The 17,410-nt window shown below is 38.6% G+C and overlaps 1 protein-coding gene across 1 annotated transcript; it reads left to right on the forward strand.

Annotated features, from left to right (window-relative positions):
* The first annotated feature begins 4,918 nt into the window (after positions 1-4,918).
* Positions 4,919-16,912, forward strand: LOC138814221 (vomeronasal type-2 receptor 116-like). The gene is given in 6 exon segments (XM_070003231.1): positions 4,919-5,016; positions 10,036-10,324; positions 11,601-12,407; positions 13,907-14,134; positions 14,945-15,068; positions 15,990-16,912. Coding segments are annotated over 6 exon segments (2,469 nt in total).
* Positions 16,913-17,410: the final 498 nt, after the last annotated feature.

Consider the following 17,410-nt stretch of genomic DNA (forward strand, 5'->3'; position numbering starts at 1 on the left):
TTGTAAAGCTCATTTTGGACATGACAACTTGTACTCTTATTGTTGCAACAGGTCCACCTGTATCCTTAAACAACTGGTTTTTCCCCATCTCCTCCACAAGTTATACTGACATCAAATATAGCAAAGAGATAATCTTATAAATGCATTAGAAACACATGCATGAAAGAAAAAAACATTAAAATACACATCAAAGGAACCCCAATATTTTACATGACTCAGGGATTTGATAACTATAATGCTGATTACAGAGCTTAGTCAACACTTGAGAATACCTTTGTCCGGCTTTCTGGTCAGTACAAGATCCCTAATTACACCCACATGAGAGAAAGTAACTCTGTAGCAGTACTCACAGGATTATTAGGAATAACATCTGCCCAGGCTGGGACACTACTGGAACTCTACAGGTTGCCACAGGTGAGGATGGTAGGGATGCAGATGTGAAAAGATGTCTACTTTTGTGCTTTTATACAGGGACATGAAGGGAAAAGATATAGAAACCTATCAAGTTTTATGATATCAAAGACTAAATACCCAAAGTGGGATATTCATGTTCCCATTGGTTGGAGCAGACTAGGGAATGATCTGGGGCTGAAAGCCTGTTGAATAAATTTGTGGAAAGCAACTAAGAAGTGGGAAATAACTAAAAATATGAATTTCTAAAAAATGTGAAATTAGCTGGGTGCTGGTGGCTCAGCCTATAATCCTAATGACTCAAGGAGGATGAGATATGAGGATCTTGATTTGAAGCCAGCTCTGGCAAGCAAGGCCATGAGACTCTTATCTCCAATTAACCAGAAAAAAAGCTGGAGGCTCATGCCTGTAATTCTAGCAACTCAGGAGGCTGGGTATCTGAGAATCGCAGTTCAAAGCCAGCTAGGGCAAGAAAGTCCATGAGACTCTTATCTCCACCAGAAAACTGGAAGTGGGACTTAGGCTGTAAGTGGTATAGCACCAGCCTTGAGCAAAAAACGCTCAGGAACAGTGCTCAGACACTGAGTTTAAGCTTCAGCACTGATTTAAAAAAAAAGAAAAGAAAAGCTGGATGTGGACCTGTGGCTCCAAGTGGTAAGAATGATAGCGCTGAGCACTAAAGCTCTGGGACAGTGGACAGGACTTGAGTTCCAGCCCTAGGACTGGAAAATAAATAAATAAAAGAATAAAAAAATTGAAGTTATTTTGTGAATGAAGTCAGACTGAGAAAGACAAAATGGGCAAGATTTTTCCCCATATGTAGGAATAAAATCAAATGTTTTTGTTAAGATAAAAACATGAAATATGAAATAAATATGAAAATGCATCCATGGCCCTAATCACATGTACATGATAAAACTGACTAAAGAATGGTGTACAAAATGGTGGCTTTTCATGGTGTCACTGTTCTAAATAGCAGAAAGTTAAAAAAAATGTTTTACCTGATAATAGGGGTTAGTATAAAGGGAAAGGTGTGGAGAACAGAGGACTGAAGAGAGGAGTGATGATGACAAATACAATTATAATACTCAAATACATATGTAAAAATAAAATGAGGAAATAAGTGGGGTTGGTATAGATGGGGGAGGATAAGAGAAACTGTTATATAACCAATGGGCATTACACAGACACTGATATGCTCAAATTAAAGATCTTTGTACAACTATTTAAAAACAATTTGAATATTGTTCCCCAAACTAAAAAATACCCTTCCTCTCACTGATTTATTCCTTTTTCCTAATATGAGTGAAGACTGAGATTGTGAAGGATGGCAATCCTTTTATAAACTCCCCAATTTTCTTTTCCTTTAGCTTAACTGTGGGGCCTTTAGATTTTGCTCTGAATGAACAAAGCAAGTTTGCTTCACTCTCTCAGATGGCCCAAAATGACACATCACTAGTCATTGCCATGGTCTCCTTGATGCTTCATTTCAGCTGGAACTGGGTAGGACTGTTGATCTCACTAGATAAAAATGGTTTGTGGATAATTCCAGAACTGAGAGAAGAGATGGCCAAGAGCAGAGTCTGTATAGCCTTTGAGCATGTGATTCCAAGCAATATCCTGACACATGAGCACCACCAGATTTATAAATAATTAGCAAACGTATTTAACATTTATGGTGATAATGAATACCTACTGAACTTTACACTGAGGCTGCAGATGCCACACACATGTACACACAAGAGCAGCAATGTGCTGATTACATGTTTTCACTCACAGAGATTCTCTGTGACCACACTTGCAGCCATCTTCTCCTGGACACTGTGGCCAGATATCCCAGGATGCTCTAAGTTGTGAATGATTCCTGTTATTCTAGCCCCCAGAAATTCAAGAGCTAAGACTTAGGATAATGCACTACACTACAGATAACAAAAAAATGAAACATTTTTTATAGGCAGTAACTTTCTGATTAAAACTTCAAATAGCTCAGTAAAGAAAAGCAAGAATTGACAAATAGGATTACCTCAAACTTGAAAACCTTTGGCAGAACAAAGTAGAGAGTCACTGGACTGAGTAGATAGCCTATAGAATTTTTCAAATAAACATATGGCAAGTGATTATAACCAGAATATCTGAGGAAGCTCAGAAACTAATTCCTAAGGACTTAGCAAGCCAATTAAATTGGCAAATAAAGACACTACTCATAACCACAAATATAAATAGCTAAAAAACAATACAAAGATATGCTCAACATCCTTGCCATACTGGAAATGCAAAGTCATACGACATTGAATTTATCTCATTCCAGTGACAATATCTATCATCAAGAACACAAATAAGAAATACTTGTAAGAACATAGGGCAAGAGAACTTACTATTCATAGGAATATAACTTCATGCAACCACTATGGAAATCAATATGTAGGTTCCTTAAGAAAGTATAAACCAGTATGAACCAGTGCCACCACCTATTGAGACTGAGGCCCATTGCATGCATACATATATGTCTAAATAAACCCTCTGCCCAGCTAACATATGCTACTAAGAATTTTAAAACTAAGTAATAAAACATTATATAATATAATGAGTATGTATGCATAAAACACTGGAGGAAGCCTCACTACATTTTTTCTCCTGAATATTTTTTGTCTGGTTGTGGGGCTTGAACTCAGAGCCTGGGTGCTGTCCCTGAGCTCTTCAGCTCAAGAGTAGTGCTCTACCACTTTGAGCCACAGCACCACTTCTGGTTTTCCAGCGGTAACTGGACGTAAGAGTCTCATGGATTTTCATGCGTAGGCTGACTTTGAATGGTGATACTCAGACCTCAGCCTCCTAAGTTGCTACAATTACAGGTGTGAGCCACTGGTGCCTGGTGCTCCTGAATTTTTTAAGTATGTGTGTCATTCAGTCTTTCATTTTTACTCTGATTCATATTTTCTTATACTCAGTGCATGATTATGGGCAAGTGTACTACAATATGCATCAAACAATAAGTACAGTCTTGTACAGAGTGTGTTCAATGCCATGAAGTATCTTTGTTCTCTCAAGAAAATGGGGTTGCTGGAAGGAACTTGGGTCTAATATATTTTTTCACAAGTAGAAAACATACAGTTGGTTTGGATATTGATTTAGGTTTTTGTCAGAGAAGATTTTCCTCTCTTACCACATATTCTCAGAACAGTGTATCATGAAAATGTCTTCATCTATGTTAAGTAAAAATTACCTGTTTCAAATGCTGAAACAAGGATACAGGTTGATCCATTGTAACAATGAGATGTACAAGACACTATGTTCAAAACGAACTTACTTTACAATTCTAGGGAGGGGGAGGGATTTAGGTTTTTGACAGAGAAGATTTTCCTCTCTTACCACATATTCTCAGAACAGTGTATCATGAAAATGTCTTCATCTATGTTAAGTAAAAATTACCTGTTTCAAATGCTGAAACAGGATACAGGTTGATCCATTGTAACAATGAGATGTACAAGACACTATGTTCAAAACGAACTTACTTTACAATTCTAGGGAGGGGGAGGGAGGAGTTGGGGAGTTGGGAAAGGAAGGGATGGTAGGGGAAAAACAAATGAGGGAGTAATGATGTTCAATAGGAAATGTACTCATTTCCTTACTCCTGTAACTGTAACCCCTTTGTACGGTATCTTTATAATAAAACATATTGTAAAAATACCTGTTTGCTGGTGAAAGTTGAGAATGCAAATATGCAACTCAATTTCAGCATTGACATTGACTTATTAACATGCTAATTGCTGGTTTCAGCATGATCATTGCTTCCTTAGGCAACAGAAAATAAGTGCATTTGTTGAGGTCTCTGCAATTGGAATTCTTATTGAAGCCTTCTGTGGCTGTTATGGACATTGGGTGTGTGAACTGACCCTCTGGGTGGGATGTTCTAATAATTTGGTTGACATCTCACTGGCATAGCCTTTTACTGGCCATTACACCATGCACCTGACATGGCATCCTCTGATGCAACCAGTCACATCATCCTAAATGGTTTTCATGCAAATACTTTCTTGACAGACATTGGACCAAATCTATTAAAGTTAACTTCAACCCTTGGGTCTATCTGTGTTCTTGGATGAAATCATAGCACCTGGAGTGAAGGAGAACTTGTAAACATATTTTCCAACTCATGTTTTTCTCCTGGATTAAAGGTCTCAGATACAGAGCCCCAGGGAAGAGTTTTACACATTCCTCCTGGGGCTTCAAAAGAGGGTTCAATGAAAGATAGGCTACAGTGTACATCTCTGTCAATAAAAGGACATTTGCAAAGACATACGAATTATATATATATATATATATATATATATATATATATATATATATATATATATATATATATATATCTGACACTGGGGCCTCATTGCCAGCAATTTCAGCCTGACATATGCACCCTTTGACTTTCACACTCCTTCTCCAGTTTCCCCTTCTTGTTAGGTCTTTGGCTGGCACTAGCTGCTTTTCCAGAATGAAACAGAGAGCACACATGGATGGAGATGTGATGATTGCTGGGTTTTTCCCTCTCTACACTTTGGGAATAGATCGAAGTAAAAGTGATGCTTCCAACCATGAAGAACACACACCGTAAGTAACTCATCATTTTATTTCCATTCCTGTTTTGTTCTCAAGAGGGGCAATGGCTGGGGGAATCCTGGTTGTTCTCTGCATCCTCAACCCTGATCTTCCAATGCCTACTGCACCACAAACAGCTCATCGTCATTACTTTATCCTGAATCTGCTGTTGAATGATTTTCTTCTGCTAGTAAGAGAAGGCCATAGTTTCCTTTCAAGTAGCTTCTTTCCAAAGCTGTAAGCTCTTCACTTTACTCCAGCATCCCTGTATCTCCTCCATCCAAGCTGTCATTGCAGAGGATGAAGTGACGTTGTTACAACCTGTGTCAATGGCACAAGTTCTGTAAAATGCTGTAGAACTTTCCTTTAGAAACACTGTATTTTGAGGACACGGATAAAATTTCTTATTGTAGGTGGCTCATGACTGTAATCCTAAGTACTCCAAGGACTTGATATCTGAGGACTGAGATTGGAAGTCAGCCCAGGAAAGAAAATTAGTGAGTCTTTAATTAACCAGTCAAAAGCTGAACGTGAAGCTGAGGATCAAGTGTCAGAGTGCTAGCTAGCCTTGAGCAAAAAAGCTCAAAGACAGTGTCCAGGCTCTGAGTACAAGCCCTAGAACTGGTACATGCAGGCACACCTGCACATGTACCCACACATACACATGCACACTGTTACTGTAGACAAGCTGCTATTGTTTTAAACTAAGCCCTGTGTCATTATTTCATGCCAGATATGCTCCACAGTCCAGCTGTTGCCAGGCAGGACAGTGTTATCAAACACCATTTATGGGAGAATTGTATCCATCCAAGATAAGTTCTGCTTTACTTATGCACATGTATATCCTTAGCTTTTGTTCTGTAGCAGAGGGTCTCACTAATAAATGGCTATACAAAAAAAGAAAAAAGAAAAATGGCTATACAAAACTTCAAGAAATTCTAGCAGTTTATTTGATACCTATTGCAAGAGAAAATGCTACTGCCTCGATCATTTGCACTCTTTTCAAGTAGTGGTATGACAAGTGTAGCCTAATGTGGCTGCCTGCAGTTGGGAGCAGAGATGGCAGTGATAAGAATTACTCTCTTTCCTGCTATAGAAGATATGTCTCCTTATCTTATATGTCACTGGTATGTTTTCTTACTTTTCCCTGTTTGTGTGGGTTGTAGGAACTGAAGTCTGGGTGCTGCTCAGAGCTGTTTATGCTCAAGGCTAGTGCTCCACCACTTCAGCTACAGTTCCACTTCTGGCATTTTTTGGTGGTTAATTGGAGATAAGAGTCTCGCAGACATCATTTCTGAAGCCGACTTTGAAACACAATCCTCAGATCTCAGCCTCTTTTTTATGTTTTTTTTTTTTTATTGTGAGCAAGGTAATGAGTACATTTCTTATCAAGCATTGTTGCCTCCTCCTTTGTTTCCCCTTACCATCCCTGCCCTCTCACACCTCCCCCACTCCCACCTCCCCCCACCAAAGTTGTAAAGTTTGTTTTTTGACATAATGTCTTGTACATCTCATTTTTGCAATGGGTCCACTTATATCCCTATTTAAGCAATTTATTTTTTCCCTTCCCCTCCCTAAATTATACCAACATGAAATACAGTGAAAACAGGGGTTATACCATGGGGGAGGGACCATTTTCAGCTTCCTGAGGTAGCTATGATTATAGGTATGAGCCACTGGTGCATGAGTTGCTTCGCACTCTTGATTGGCTTTTTTTTTCCAGGTTGATGTTCCACCACTCGAGCCACACCTCCACATCTGGCTTTTTGTTAGTTAACAGACATAAAGCTACCAGCACAACTATGTTTATTGCAGCATTATTTACCATAGCTAAGATATGGAACCAACCCAGATGCCCCTCAGTAGATGAATGGATCAAGAAAATGTGGTATATATACACAATGGAATTCTATGCCTCCATCAGAAAGAATGACATTTCCCCATTTGTTAGGAAATGGAAAGGTTTGGAAAAAATTATATTAAGTGAAGTAAGCCAGGCCCAAAGAAGCATAGGTCCCATGGTTTCCCTTATTTGCAATATCTAGTATAGGTATGAGTCAAGCGGAAAAGGTCAGATAATGTGATGTTAGGAAAATGAACCCTTAAATATGTATTTGAATGTTTTCGTTTCTTTCATGCATGTGTTTCTAACGCATTTATAAGATTATTTCTTTGTTGCTTTGTATGTCCCTCCCCCACAGTGTAACCCCTGCTTTCACTATATTTGATGTCAGTATAACATGTGGAGGAGATGGGGACAAACAAGTCGTTTAAGGATTCAGGTGGACCTGTTGCAACAATGAGAAGTACAAAATGTCATGTCAAAACCAACTTTACAATGTCGGTGTGGGGGGGGGTATAATTGGGTGGGGGGAGGGGGGAGGCTGGGAAGGGAGGTGAAGGGTAAACAAAGGAGGAGGCTGCAATGCTTGGTAAGAAATGTATGCATTATCCTGCCCATGTAATTGTAGCCCCTCTGTACAGTATGTTCTCAAATAAAATTAAATTAAATTTTAAAAAAAAGAGTGGCATAAACTTTTCTGCCCTAGCTGCCTCTGATTCAGGATCCTTAGATCTCAGCCTTCTGATAGCTAGGATTAAAGACATGAGCCATGAGCACAGGCAGTTTTACTATCTTGAGGAATCTCCAATCTTTTTTTATGTACCGTCACCAAAAGTGCATTTTTTCTTGGTTGATGGGTAACTCATTGTCACTTTGACTTGTACTGCCCCAAGTGCTCAAATGGCTGAACATTTTTTTCTGTATTAACTTTGCATTTGTACTTTTAATTTTTAAAGCATCTGCTTGTGTCTGTTCTTTAGTTTATTTTTCCTATTAGTATTTCAGTTTTAGAATTGTTTTAAACTATGGTATTAATCCTTTATGAGATGAATAACTAGCAAGATTTCCAACTATTGAATGGCTATCAAACTTTTTTTCATTGCAGTAAAGCTTCAATTTAATGTAATCACAGCTACTTTGCATTTCCATTGCTGGGGGTACAAGTTAGGGTCATGTGAATGAGACAAAGGGTTCTACCACCTAGCCAAATCCAGAGCTTCATTCTTGATATTTTGTGAGCTATTTGAACTCTATTAAAGTTACCTGAATATTTCCTCACATTTTCTCTACTACTTGCCAAGTTCTGGTCTTTTATTAGTAACTAATCTGTTTTGCATTAAAACATACAGGTTGAAAGACAGGGTCTAGTTTCAGTGTTTGACACATGAGTACCTAGTTCACAGTGCCACCCCTTACTAAGAGTGACATCTTTAGTCCATGTATTATTTGGCAACTTTCCAAGAATCAGATTCTTGTAGATGTTTGCAATTATATCTTGATTTTATATTTCATTGACCTATGTGCTTTTTAAGTCACAGTACTTTTTTTCTGCTACTATAATTCTAACAGGAATGGTGATAACCCAGTATTTGTCTTGTATCTTAAGATAGCTCTGGCTAACTGAGGATTTCCTTTTCATAAAATTTAGGCTTGCCTGTTCTATTTCTGTGAAGGAAACAATAGGAATTTTCATGGAGACTGCACTGAATCTGTAGATGGTTTTTAGTAATATGACTATTTTCACCATACTGATTCTGCTCACCCAGAATGGGAAGTATATGTTGATATGTGCAATTTTGATTTCCCCTTTGATTTTTCATGAATTTTACTTGAGTCAACATTTTTTTTGTACATCCTTCTTTATTATTGTTATTGTTTTTATTATCTTTTTCTTCTACTTATTTCATTCCTTCTACTAATTCTGACTTTTCTAGTTCTTTAACATGCAGTGTTGATTCTTTAGTATAGTATCTGTACTCTTGATTTAAGCAAATGTTGCTAGTTTCTTTTTATTCCCTTTTTCTATATTCATAGTCTGATATTTTCATTTGCTTCAAGGATGTTTATTGTTTGAAATTTGCCCTGAAAGACAATTCATTTAGTCATCTATTAATCAGTTAGGTTGAATACTTTCAATTAAATTATTTAACTAATTATGGTTGAAAAACCAGGCTAGTTCAGTAGGAGTGTGATCTGCTTTGAGTATCACAAAAAAGCTTGTAGTTGCTGTGGTGAGGCTAGGTTCTGGTTAGGGTTGAGTTCTATCAGCAATCAGTAGCTTTTCCCTGAGGGACTAGCTCCTGAGACACTCACAGAGCCCTCATTGAGCCATTCTCCAGATTTATGTTTACTGAGTTTCAATTGTTTATCTTTTACCCCTCGTGCTGTCTCAGCTGCAGTGGGGAGGGACAGCCTCTGGCTCTGTTTACCCAGTGAAGAAAGTCACTTCTCTGGGGCAGACATGCCTCTGCCTGGGAAGGGCAACTTTCTCCTAGGTAGAGCTGAGCCTAGCAGGTCAGGCCAGGTTCCTGTGACCTGCCGAATGGCTCCTATTGTTTTCTTCCAAGGCCTGAGTTGGAGCTAGCAGCTCAACTGGGCCTTTGTCATTATCAAAGATGGAGTTCTTATCCACTGGTGGGGGAGGGACTATCTTCCCACTGCTGCTCCATGAGAAGGAGTGCGGATGTCTTGGGTGTACTCATGCTAGCCTCTTGGTTCCTGTGCCATCCTTGGTCTGTGATCAGCAGGATGAAGATTTCTGCTCCTTGTCAGTTCTTTCTGGTGATGAGTAGAATCTACTTGCACACCGCATCTGGCAACTTTGTCCTGGGCTTTCTCTGTTGATATGGTGGTGCCGGCAGCAGCTGCTGCCGCCATGGACACCAGCAAGTGCTCAGATCTGTCTCCCTGACCTAACTACCTGAATTTTTCCTCTCTGGTGAAACTCCCTGTACTGTGATGGCACACTTAGTGTGCTTCTCTAGCCTAGGACTGTTCACTGGAACCCTAAAATTGCTTTCATGTGAGAGCTTGTTTAGCCTCCAAGTTCTCCTCTGCCATCTTCCTCCAGACCCTGGGAGTAATATTTTAACATATTCACTGGCAGAGATTCAAGATTCAAGAGATTCAGTCCATCAAAGTCGTAAGTTTTCTAATATTCCTCATAAATCTCTATGCTTATTATGCAGGTTGATCTTCAAGAACTATCAGTTTGTTTTGGCATTGGCTTTCGCTATTGAGGAGATCAACAAAAACCCTAATCTTTTACATAACTTGACTCTTGGATTTGATATCTACGATTTTTTCTTTGGAGCTTGGGCAGTATTTAAGAATCCCTTCATTTGGCTTTTTGGGGAGGATAGGAGTCCAAACTACTCCTGCATGAGAGACAGCAAATCTATAGCAGTACTTACAGGACCATCAGGAATAACATCAGCCCAGATTGTTCCACTGCTGCAACTTTACAGGATTCTACAGGTGAGTGTGAGGAGTATAGGGATATTAAGTAATGTCTAATTTGGTACCATTTCAGGTGTTAGAAGAGAATGATAGGAAAAGACCGGATTTTTTTTTTTGGTCAGTTGTGGGCCTTGAACTCTAGGCCTGGGTGTTGTCCCGGAGCTCTTTAGCTTAAGGCTAGCACTCTACCACCTGAGCCACCGTGCCACTTCTGGCTTTTTCTGCTTATGTGGTGCTGAGTAATCAAACGCAGGGCTTCATGCACGCGAGGCAAGCACTCTACCACTGAGCCACCTTCCCAGCCCCAAGACTGGATTTTTGAACCTATCAAATTTTGTGATGTCAAAGAGTAAGTATTCTGGCTGGGAAGGTGGCTCAATGGTAGAGGAACACTTGCCTTGCATGCACGAGGCCCTGGTTTTGATTCCCCAGCACCGCATAAGCAAAAAGAAAAAAGCCGGAATTAGCGCTGTGACTTAAGTGGAAGAGTGCTAGCCTTGAGCTGAAGAGCTGAGGGACAGTGCCCAGGCCCAGAGTTCAGGCCCCACGACTGGACCCCCCCCAAAAAAAAGAGTAAGTATTCAAAGATAGTCAGATATCTGTTATTTGCATTGTTTGGAAAAGAGGATAGAAAAGTTAGAGCAGACAAAGGGATTATTTGGAGTTTTGGGCCCTATCAATAATTTTCTTTAAAAAATCCAGAAATGGAAAGTGACTTTAAAGTGTGAAGATAATCTTACTAATGAAATTTTATCACCAATAACTAGCAAAAACCGAGTGAATGTGTAGTACAAGTGCTAGAGTGACAGCCTTGAGGAGCCAAGCCAAGAAATTGCATGAAGGCTTGAGTTCATGTCCTTACACATGAACACACTTGTGTGCACGCACACACAGTATGATTTTGAATTGTCAGTATCAGGAAGAGAAAGAGGCTATGAGTCCTCTCGCATGTGAAAGTTGGAGCTAAAGTATCAACATGGAATGTGAAATATGGGACACATACATAGCCATTTATATGTATACATGTTCAATCTGACAACGAACAGTAGATAATATTCAATATACATATGTGAAAATGGAATTAGAAACATCAGGAAATAGGGTGAGGTTGATATAGATGGAAGGAGTTGATGGAAATAGTGACAAATTCAAAATCTATTATAAATGTATTTTTTTTCAAAAATGAAACCTAACATCTATCTACTTCAACTGGTTGCTTAATTTATATCAAGACTGAGATTGTGACAGGTGGAATCTTGCCACTCATGGAGCATGCAATCTTCTTTCCTTTTAGTTTACCTTTGGGCCTTTTGATCATGCCCTGAATGACAAGAACAAGTTTCCTGCTCTCTATCAGACGGCCACAAAGGACACATCAATAGCCACTGCCATGGTTTCCTTACTGCTTCACTTCAGCTGGAACTGGGTGGGACTGTTGACCTCACAAGATGAGAATGATTTGTGGATTTTTCCTGAGCTGAAAGAAGAGATGGCCAAGAACACAGTTTGTGTAGCCTTTGAGCATGTGATTCCAAACCATTCCTTGTCACATGTATTGAGACTCACAGCAGTTTATAACCAGATTAATAAATCTTCCACAAATGTACTCATTATATATGGTGATAATGAATCCCTACTGGATTTAATGATGTGTGTTGAACGATTTTTAGTAACAGGCAAAGTGTGTATCATGAATTCACAGTGGCATTTAACCATGAAAAGGAAATATTTCATGCTAGGCTCCTTCCATGTACCTTTCATTTTTTCATACCACCATGCACAAAGTATTGGATTCACAGATTTTATGAGGGCAGTTAACCCTTCCAAATACCCAGAAGACTTTTACCTTGCTAGGTTGTGGTTTCTGTCTTTTAATTGCTCAACTCTTGACTCTGACTGTGTGACATGGGAGAACTGTCCATATGATGCCTCCTTGGAATGGTTGCCTGGACACACTTTTGACATGACCATGTCAGAAGAGAGTTACAGTATCTACAATGCTGTGTATGCTGTGGCCCAGGCCCTCCACGAGATACTTCTTCATCAAACAGAAGTGACATTAATGGGAGATGGGAAAGGGACGGTACCTTCCCTTGCACAGGTAATGCTTCTGTGTTGGATTTCACATACCATGGGCAAAGTTACTTTCTAATAGTGTTTTTCACAGGATGAAATTAAGTATTTAAAACTTCTTTTTAAATCTAAGAGAAACTATATTTAAAGGTATGTGAAGTACACTAGAACTGTGTTCATGTTCTTTCAAAGAAACATAGGCCTAAGATAAAAATATAATTAAAAAGAAAAAAACAACAAAAAAACAAGTCAGAGTAAAGCAGGAACTGTTTCATGCTTTTTCCAATTCTTTCTGTTATGAATGATTTCTTAACATGCTCATGGCTAACATTCTCAATATTACAAATCAAGCTTTTCCCTCCAAGTGTAATAGCAAAAGATGATCAGCTCTTTAAATACCTAAAACCTGTGGAATATATACAGACTTCATAAATGATCCTGATTAACTCCACTTTAGATATGACCAATTTGGCAAACTTAACATCTCTGAACATTCATAACATTATGGTTGTGGCAACTGTAGTTAGGCAACTTAAAAGAAACATATTTAGGTGGATATAATTCAGCTTGAAAATGAGCCTTGGGATCTACACATTATGACCTGGTTTCCCTAGACTTTCTTTTGTTTCACTTGTTAGGTTTCTTCCCATAGACATTTTTTGTTCAGATTTTTAAATCGTTATTGTAAAAGTGCTGTACAGAGGATTGTTAGTTATATATATCAGGTAATAAATACATTTTTGGTGAGTTTTAATCACTGTTTTAGCTGTTTTCATTTCTTTTAAAAATTTTTTGTAAAGATACTGTAGAGAGGGGTTACAGTTACATGAGTAAGGTAATGAGTACCTTTCCTTTGGAGCACTGTTGCCCATTCCTTTGTCTTTCCTCTACCATCACTTCCCTGCCCACCTCCCCAACTCCTCCCTCCCTACCCAAGTTTAAAGTTCATTTTCCACAATGTCTTGTACATCTCATTGTTACAATGGGTCAACATGTTGAATACAATTCTTTTTGATCAGTGTCACCTATTTCCTTGTTTTCTCCCAGTTTTCCCTTCTGTCAACTTTCTTTCACAAGGTGCATAGTTTTTTCAACATAGTGTCTAGTGAATATCTGCATGTATCTACTAGCCATTCTTACCTCCTCTTCTGAGAAGTCTCTCTTTATGTTTTCAGCTCATTTATTAACTGTGTTTTACTTTGTTGAGTGTTTGTTTTTTGGGGGAGTGAATTTTGTGAGCTCTAAGCATATTTTAGGTATGAGGCCCCTGTCTGATGCATAGCTAGTAAAGATCTCCCATTCTGTGGACTTCCTATTTGTCTTCATAGCTATGTCCTTTGCCATGTAGAAACTTTTCAGTTTGATACGATCCCATTTGTCCACACTTTCTTTTTGTTCCACTGGTTTGATGTCTGTTGATCTTGAATTATAAAGTAAGGATTAAAGATAATGAGGGGCTTTATTTCACTCAGGTTTTCTCTCTTAGTTCTTAGATTCACTTCAACATAAGATTTGTATCTTTTGTAGCTGCATGTTTTTCTGAAGAAAACCCTATTTAAGACTCTTGCTGGAGACAAAGTAATTATGGATGATAAAAGAAAATCAGAGCTAGAGTATGACATTGTAAACATTTGGAATTTTCCAGAAGGTCTTGAACTTAACGTGAAAGTAGGGAAGTTTTCTCCATATGCTCCACATGGTCATCAGCTTTCATTGTCAGAAGATATGATAGAGTGGACCTTAGGAAGTACAGAGGTGGGTCATATCTAATTGTCATGATTTGAACTACATAGAAATAATAAAAATAACTCTTTTTATACTTGTTGTAATCTCTAATGGCCCAGCATTATGTATTTAATTATTTTGAAATTGAAAGAAATTATGCCATTTATTGACTTTTAGATGGGAAAGGCACAAAGGAATGTAACAGTTTGCTCATAAATGTTCATTTATTTCTTATAATAAAGATAAATGACAGTCATAGCAGTTTTCTATCCCTGGGACAAAATACTTAAGGAATCAATTCATAAGATTGAAATGTTTATTTTGATCATCTCTGTAGTTTTTTCATCAATGCTTAGTTGACCTGTTACTTAGGCATCTATGGTGAGAGGAATCATTGAAGAAGCCTGTGTGAGAAGAAGATCCTTTTATCATGGAAAATGGAAAACAGAGAGGTAGATAGGATGGGCTTTCTTTACAGCATACTTTTAAAGCTTCAAGGAGGATTCTTCCTCCTTACTCTTCACCATATCACTGATGAGTAAGAGTAATGAATTCAAAGAAATTCCATAGAGCTACGCACTAGGACTTACTTTCTCACCATTTATCGCTAGCTTTTAAAGGTACTACACTTCTCATAGTTCAATAGACTAGAGATCAAGACTATAGAACATAATCTTTTGGTGATCACATGATGTGGAATCTATAACAGCATTCAATTAACTGACTGGACTTAAATGTATAGAAATACTATGTCTAATAATTTGATTCTTTAAAACAATGGACTTTTTGGAGTGTTAGGTAAAACTCTAAACAGTTACTGACATTTATGTTTTTTCTTAGACTCCTTACTCTGTGTGCAGTGAGAGCTGTGGTTCTGGATTCAGGAAATCCTCTCAAGAGGGAAAGGCTGCCTGTTGCTTTGACTGCACCCCCTGCTCAGAGAACGAGATTGCTAATGGGACAGGTAAATTCATGACTTAGGAAGAAAATCATACTTTCTCCTAGTGTCCCCCAATCCATGCAAGTCCAGGTAAAAGTGCATATTAGGATTGCAGAGTCAAAGTCTTTCTTCCTTCAATTAGTAATTTAATTGTGATAATGGATGGTACTGCTCCTTTAGAAAACACAAATCATGGGTTTTGAATTACATATAGTATTGTTTTCTAGTCTGTTGAGTGCATGATTATTCAACTACTCAGTAATGTAAATTTAACTTCTATCATATTAAGTGCCAAGCTTTTTCAAGGACAAGGTCTCCATCTTCTTCAAAATTACCTTTAAAAAATTGCCCATCTATTTGATAGTGCCCAGAACTAGTCCTCCAACAGAGCAAGTGCTCTGGGTTGGATCTGGTGTGAAGCAGACATAAGTGGCACACACAGCTTGACTTTAGAGCTTAAAAGGGCTCTGTTTCCCACTGTTTTACAGGTTAGTAGGAGAGACAAATAGAACTGCAAGGAAGGGCTACCAAGGTCCTATTTATTGCACAGAAACATACATCAGAGTTCCAGCTTTATTAACCAAAATTTTGAATGGGGGCTTGGAATTATATACATAAGGCTGGAAATTATTATGGCAGCATTATTATTGTGCTGAAAATTGTTGCTAGGATATTAGAAATGGCAAGACATAAATGTGTGATAGTCACTGTGGGTAAAAAAGGTTCAATGAGACTGAAAAGAAAGAGAATGTGGGAATGATGAATACATAATATGATAACATGATAAATACATAAAAATAATACTGAACATGTTTGGTAATACTTGGTATTATTTAGTTTTATGATAGTAAGTACTGACATGTTAGAATTATCTCTACGTAGGGATTTTCTAATTTTCTTTTAAGAACTGAAAAGGGACTAATGGTTATTTGGCTTCTTCACCAGACATGGAGCAGTGTGTGAAATGTCCAGAGCACCAGTATGCCAACATAGAGAGAAATCAATGCCTCCTAAGAGTTTCAAGTTTCTTGTCTTATGGAGAACCCTTGGGGATGGCTCTGACCTGCATGGCTCTTTGTTTAGCTACACTCACAGCAGTTGTTTTTGGGGTCTTTGTGAAACATCAGAACACCCCCATTGTCAAGGCCAATAATCAGGCTCTTAGCTACATCCTGCTCATCTCCCTCATCTTCTGTTTCCTCTGTTCCTTGCTCTTTATTGGCCATCCCAACATGGTCACCTGCATTCTGCAGGAGACCACATTTGGAGTTGCATTCACTGTAGCAGTTTCCACTGTCTTAGCCAAAACTGTGACTGTGGTTCTGGCTTTCAAAGTCACTTCTCCAGAGAGAAGGATGAGATGGCTGCTAGTATCAGGGGCTCCTAACTTCATTATTCCCATCTGCACCCTGATCCAGGTGACTCTTTGTGTACTCTGACTGGGGACTTCTCCTCCCTTCATTGACACAGATATACAATCAGAACATGGCCATGTCATCATCCTGTGTAATAAGGGCTCCCTCACTGCTTTCTACTGTGTCCTGGGATACCTGGTTTTCCTTGCTCTGGCCAGTTTCACTGTGGCTTTCTTAGCCAGGAACCTGCCTGACACCTTTAATGAAGCCAAGTTTCTGACCTTCAGCATGCTGGTGTTCTGCAGTGTGTGGCTCACCTTCCTGCCCGTCTACCACAGTGCCAAGGGAAAGGTCATGGTGGCTGTGGAGGTCTTCTCCATCTTGGCCTCCAGTGTGGGGCTCCTGGGCTGCATCTTTGCTCCCAAGTGCTACATCATCTTGTTAAGGCCAGAGAGAAATTTTCTGCATGGCTTTAGGGACAAAAAATATATTGGGAGAAATAAGCCCTCTTAAGATGAAACTTATATACCTGATCAAATACACATAAGAAGGCTAGATTAAATCTAAGTTCCTTTTCCCATTAGATATTAACTTCTATTGTGGGAATCACTTCAATGAATAAGTGAATCTTAACTCATTTCTCTAGTAATGATATAGACATAAATTATAGCCAGAGCCAGGTAAATTTCAATTTTATTATGTATGATCCTCCACATTTAATCCCATCATTTCTGCTAGTGCATTTCCAATGTTGACCTGTTTTCGAATTTTGCTCTCTTAACCATTTGTCTAACTTTTTTTGTGCCAGTCACAGGACTTTAACTTAAAGCCTGGGTACTGTCCCTGAGGTTTGTTTTTTTTTTTGCTTAAGGCTAGCATTTGACCACTTGAGCCACAGCTCCACAGCATTTTTGTCATTAGCTGGAGATAAGATTCTCATGGTTCAAAAAAAAAAAAAGATTCTCATGGACTATGTAGGCCAGGGTAGCATCAAAGTTTGATCTCCAGATC

Source organism: Dipodomys merriami, unplaced genomic scaffold, assembly GCF_024711535.1.
Source record: "Dipodomys merriami isolate MVZ:Mamm:240054 unplaced genomic scaffold, mDipMer1.0.p SCAF_6, whole genome shotgun sequence".
NCBI classification, from domain to species: Eukaryota; Metazoa; Chordata; class Mammalia; order Rodentia; family Heteromyidae; genus Dipodomys; species Dipodomys merriami.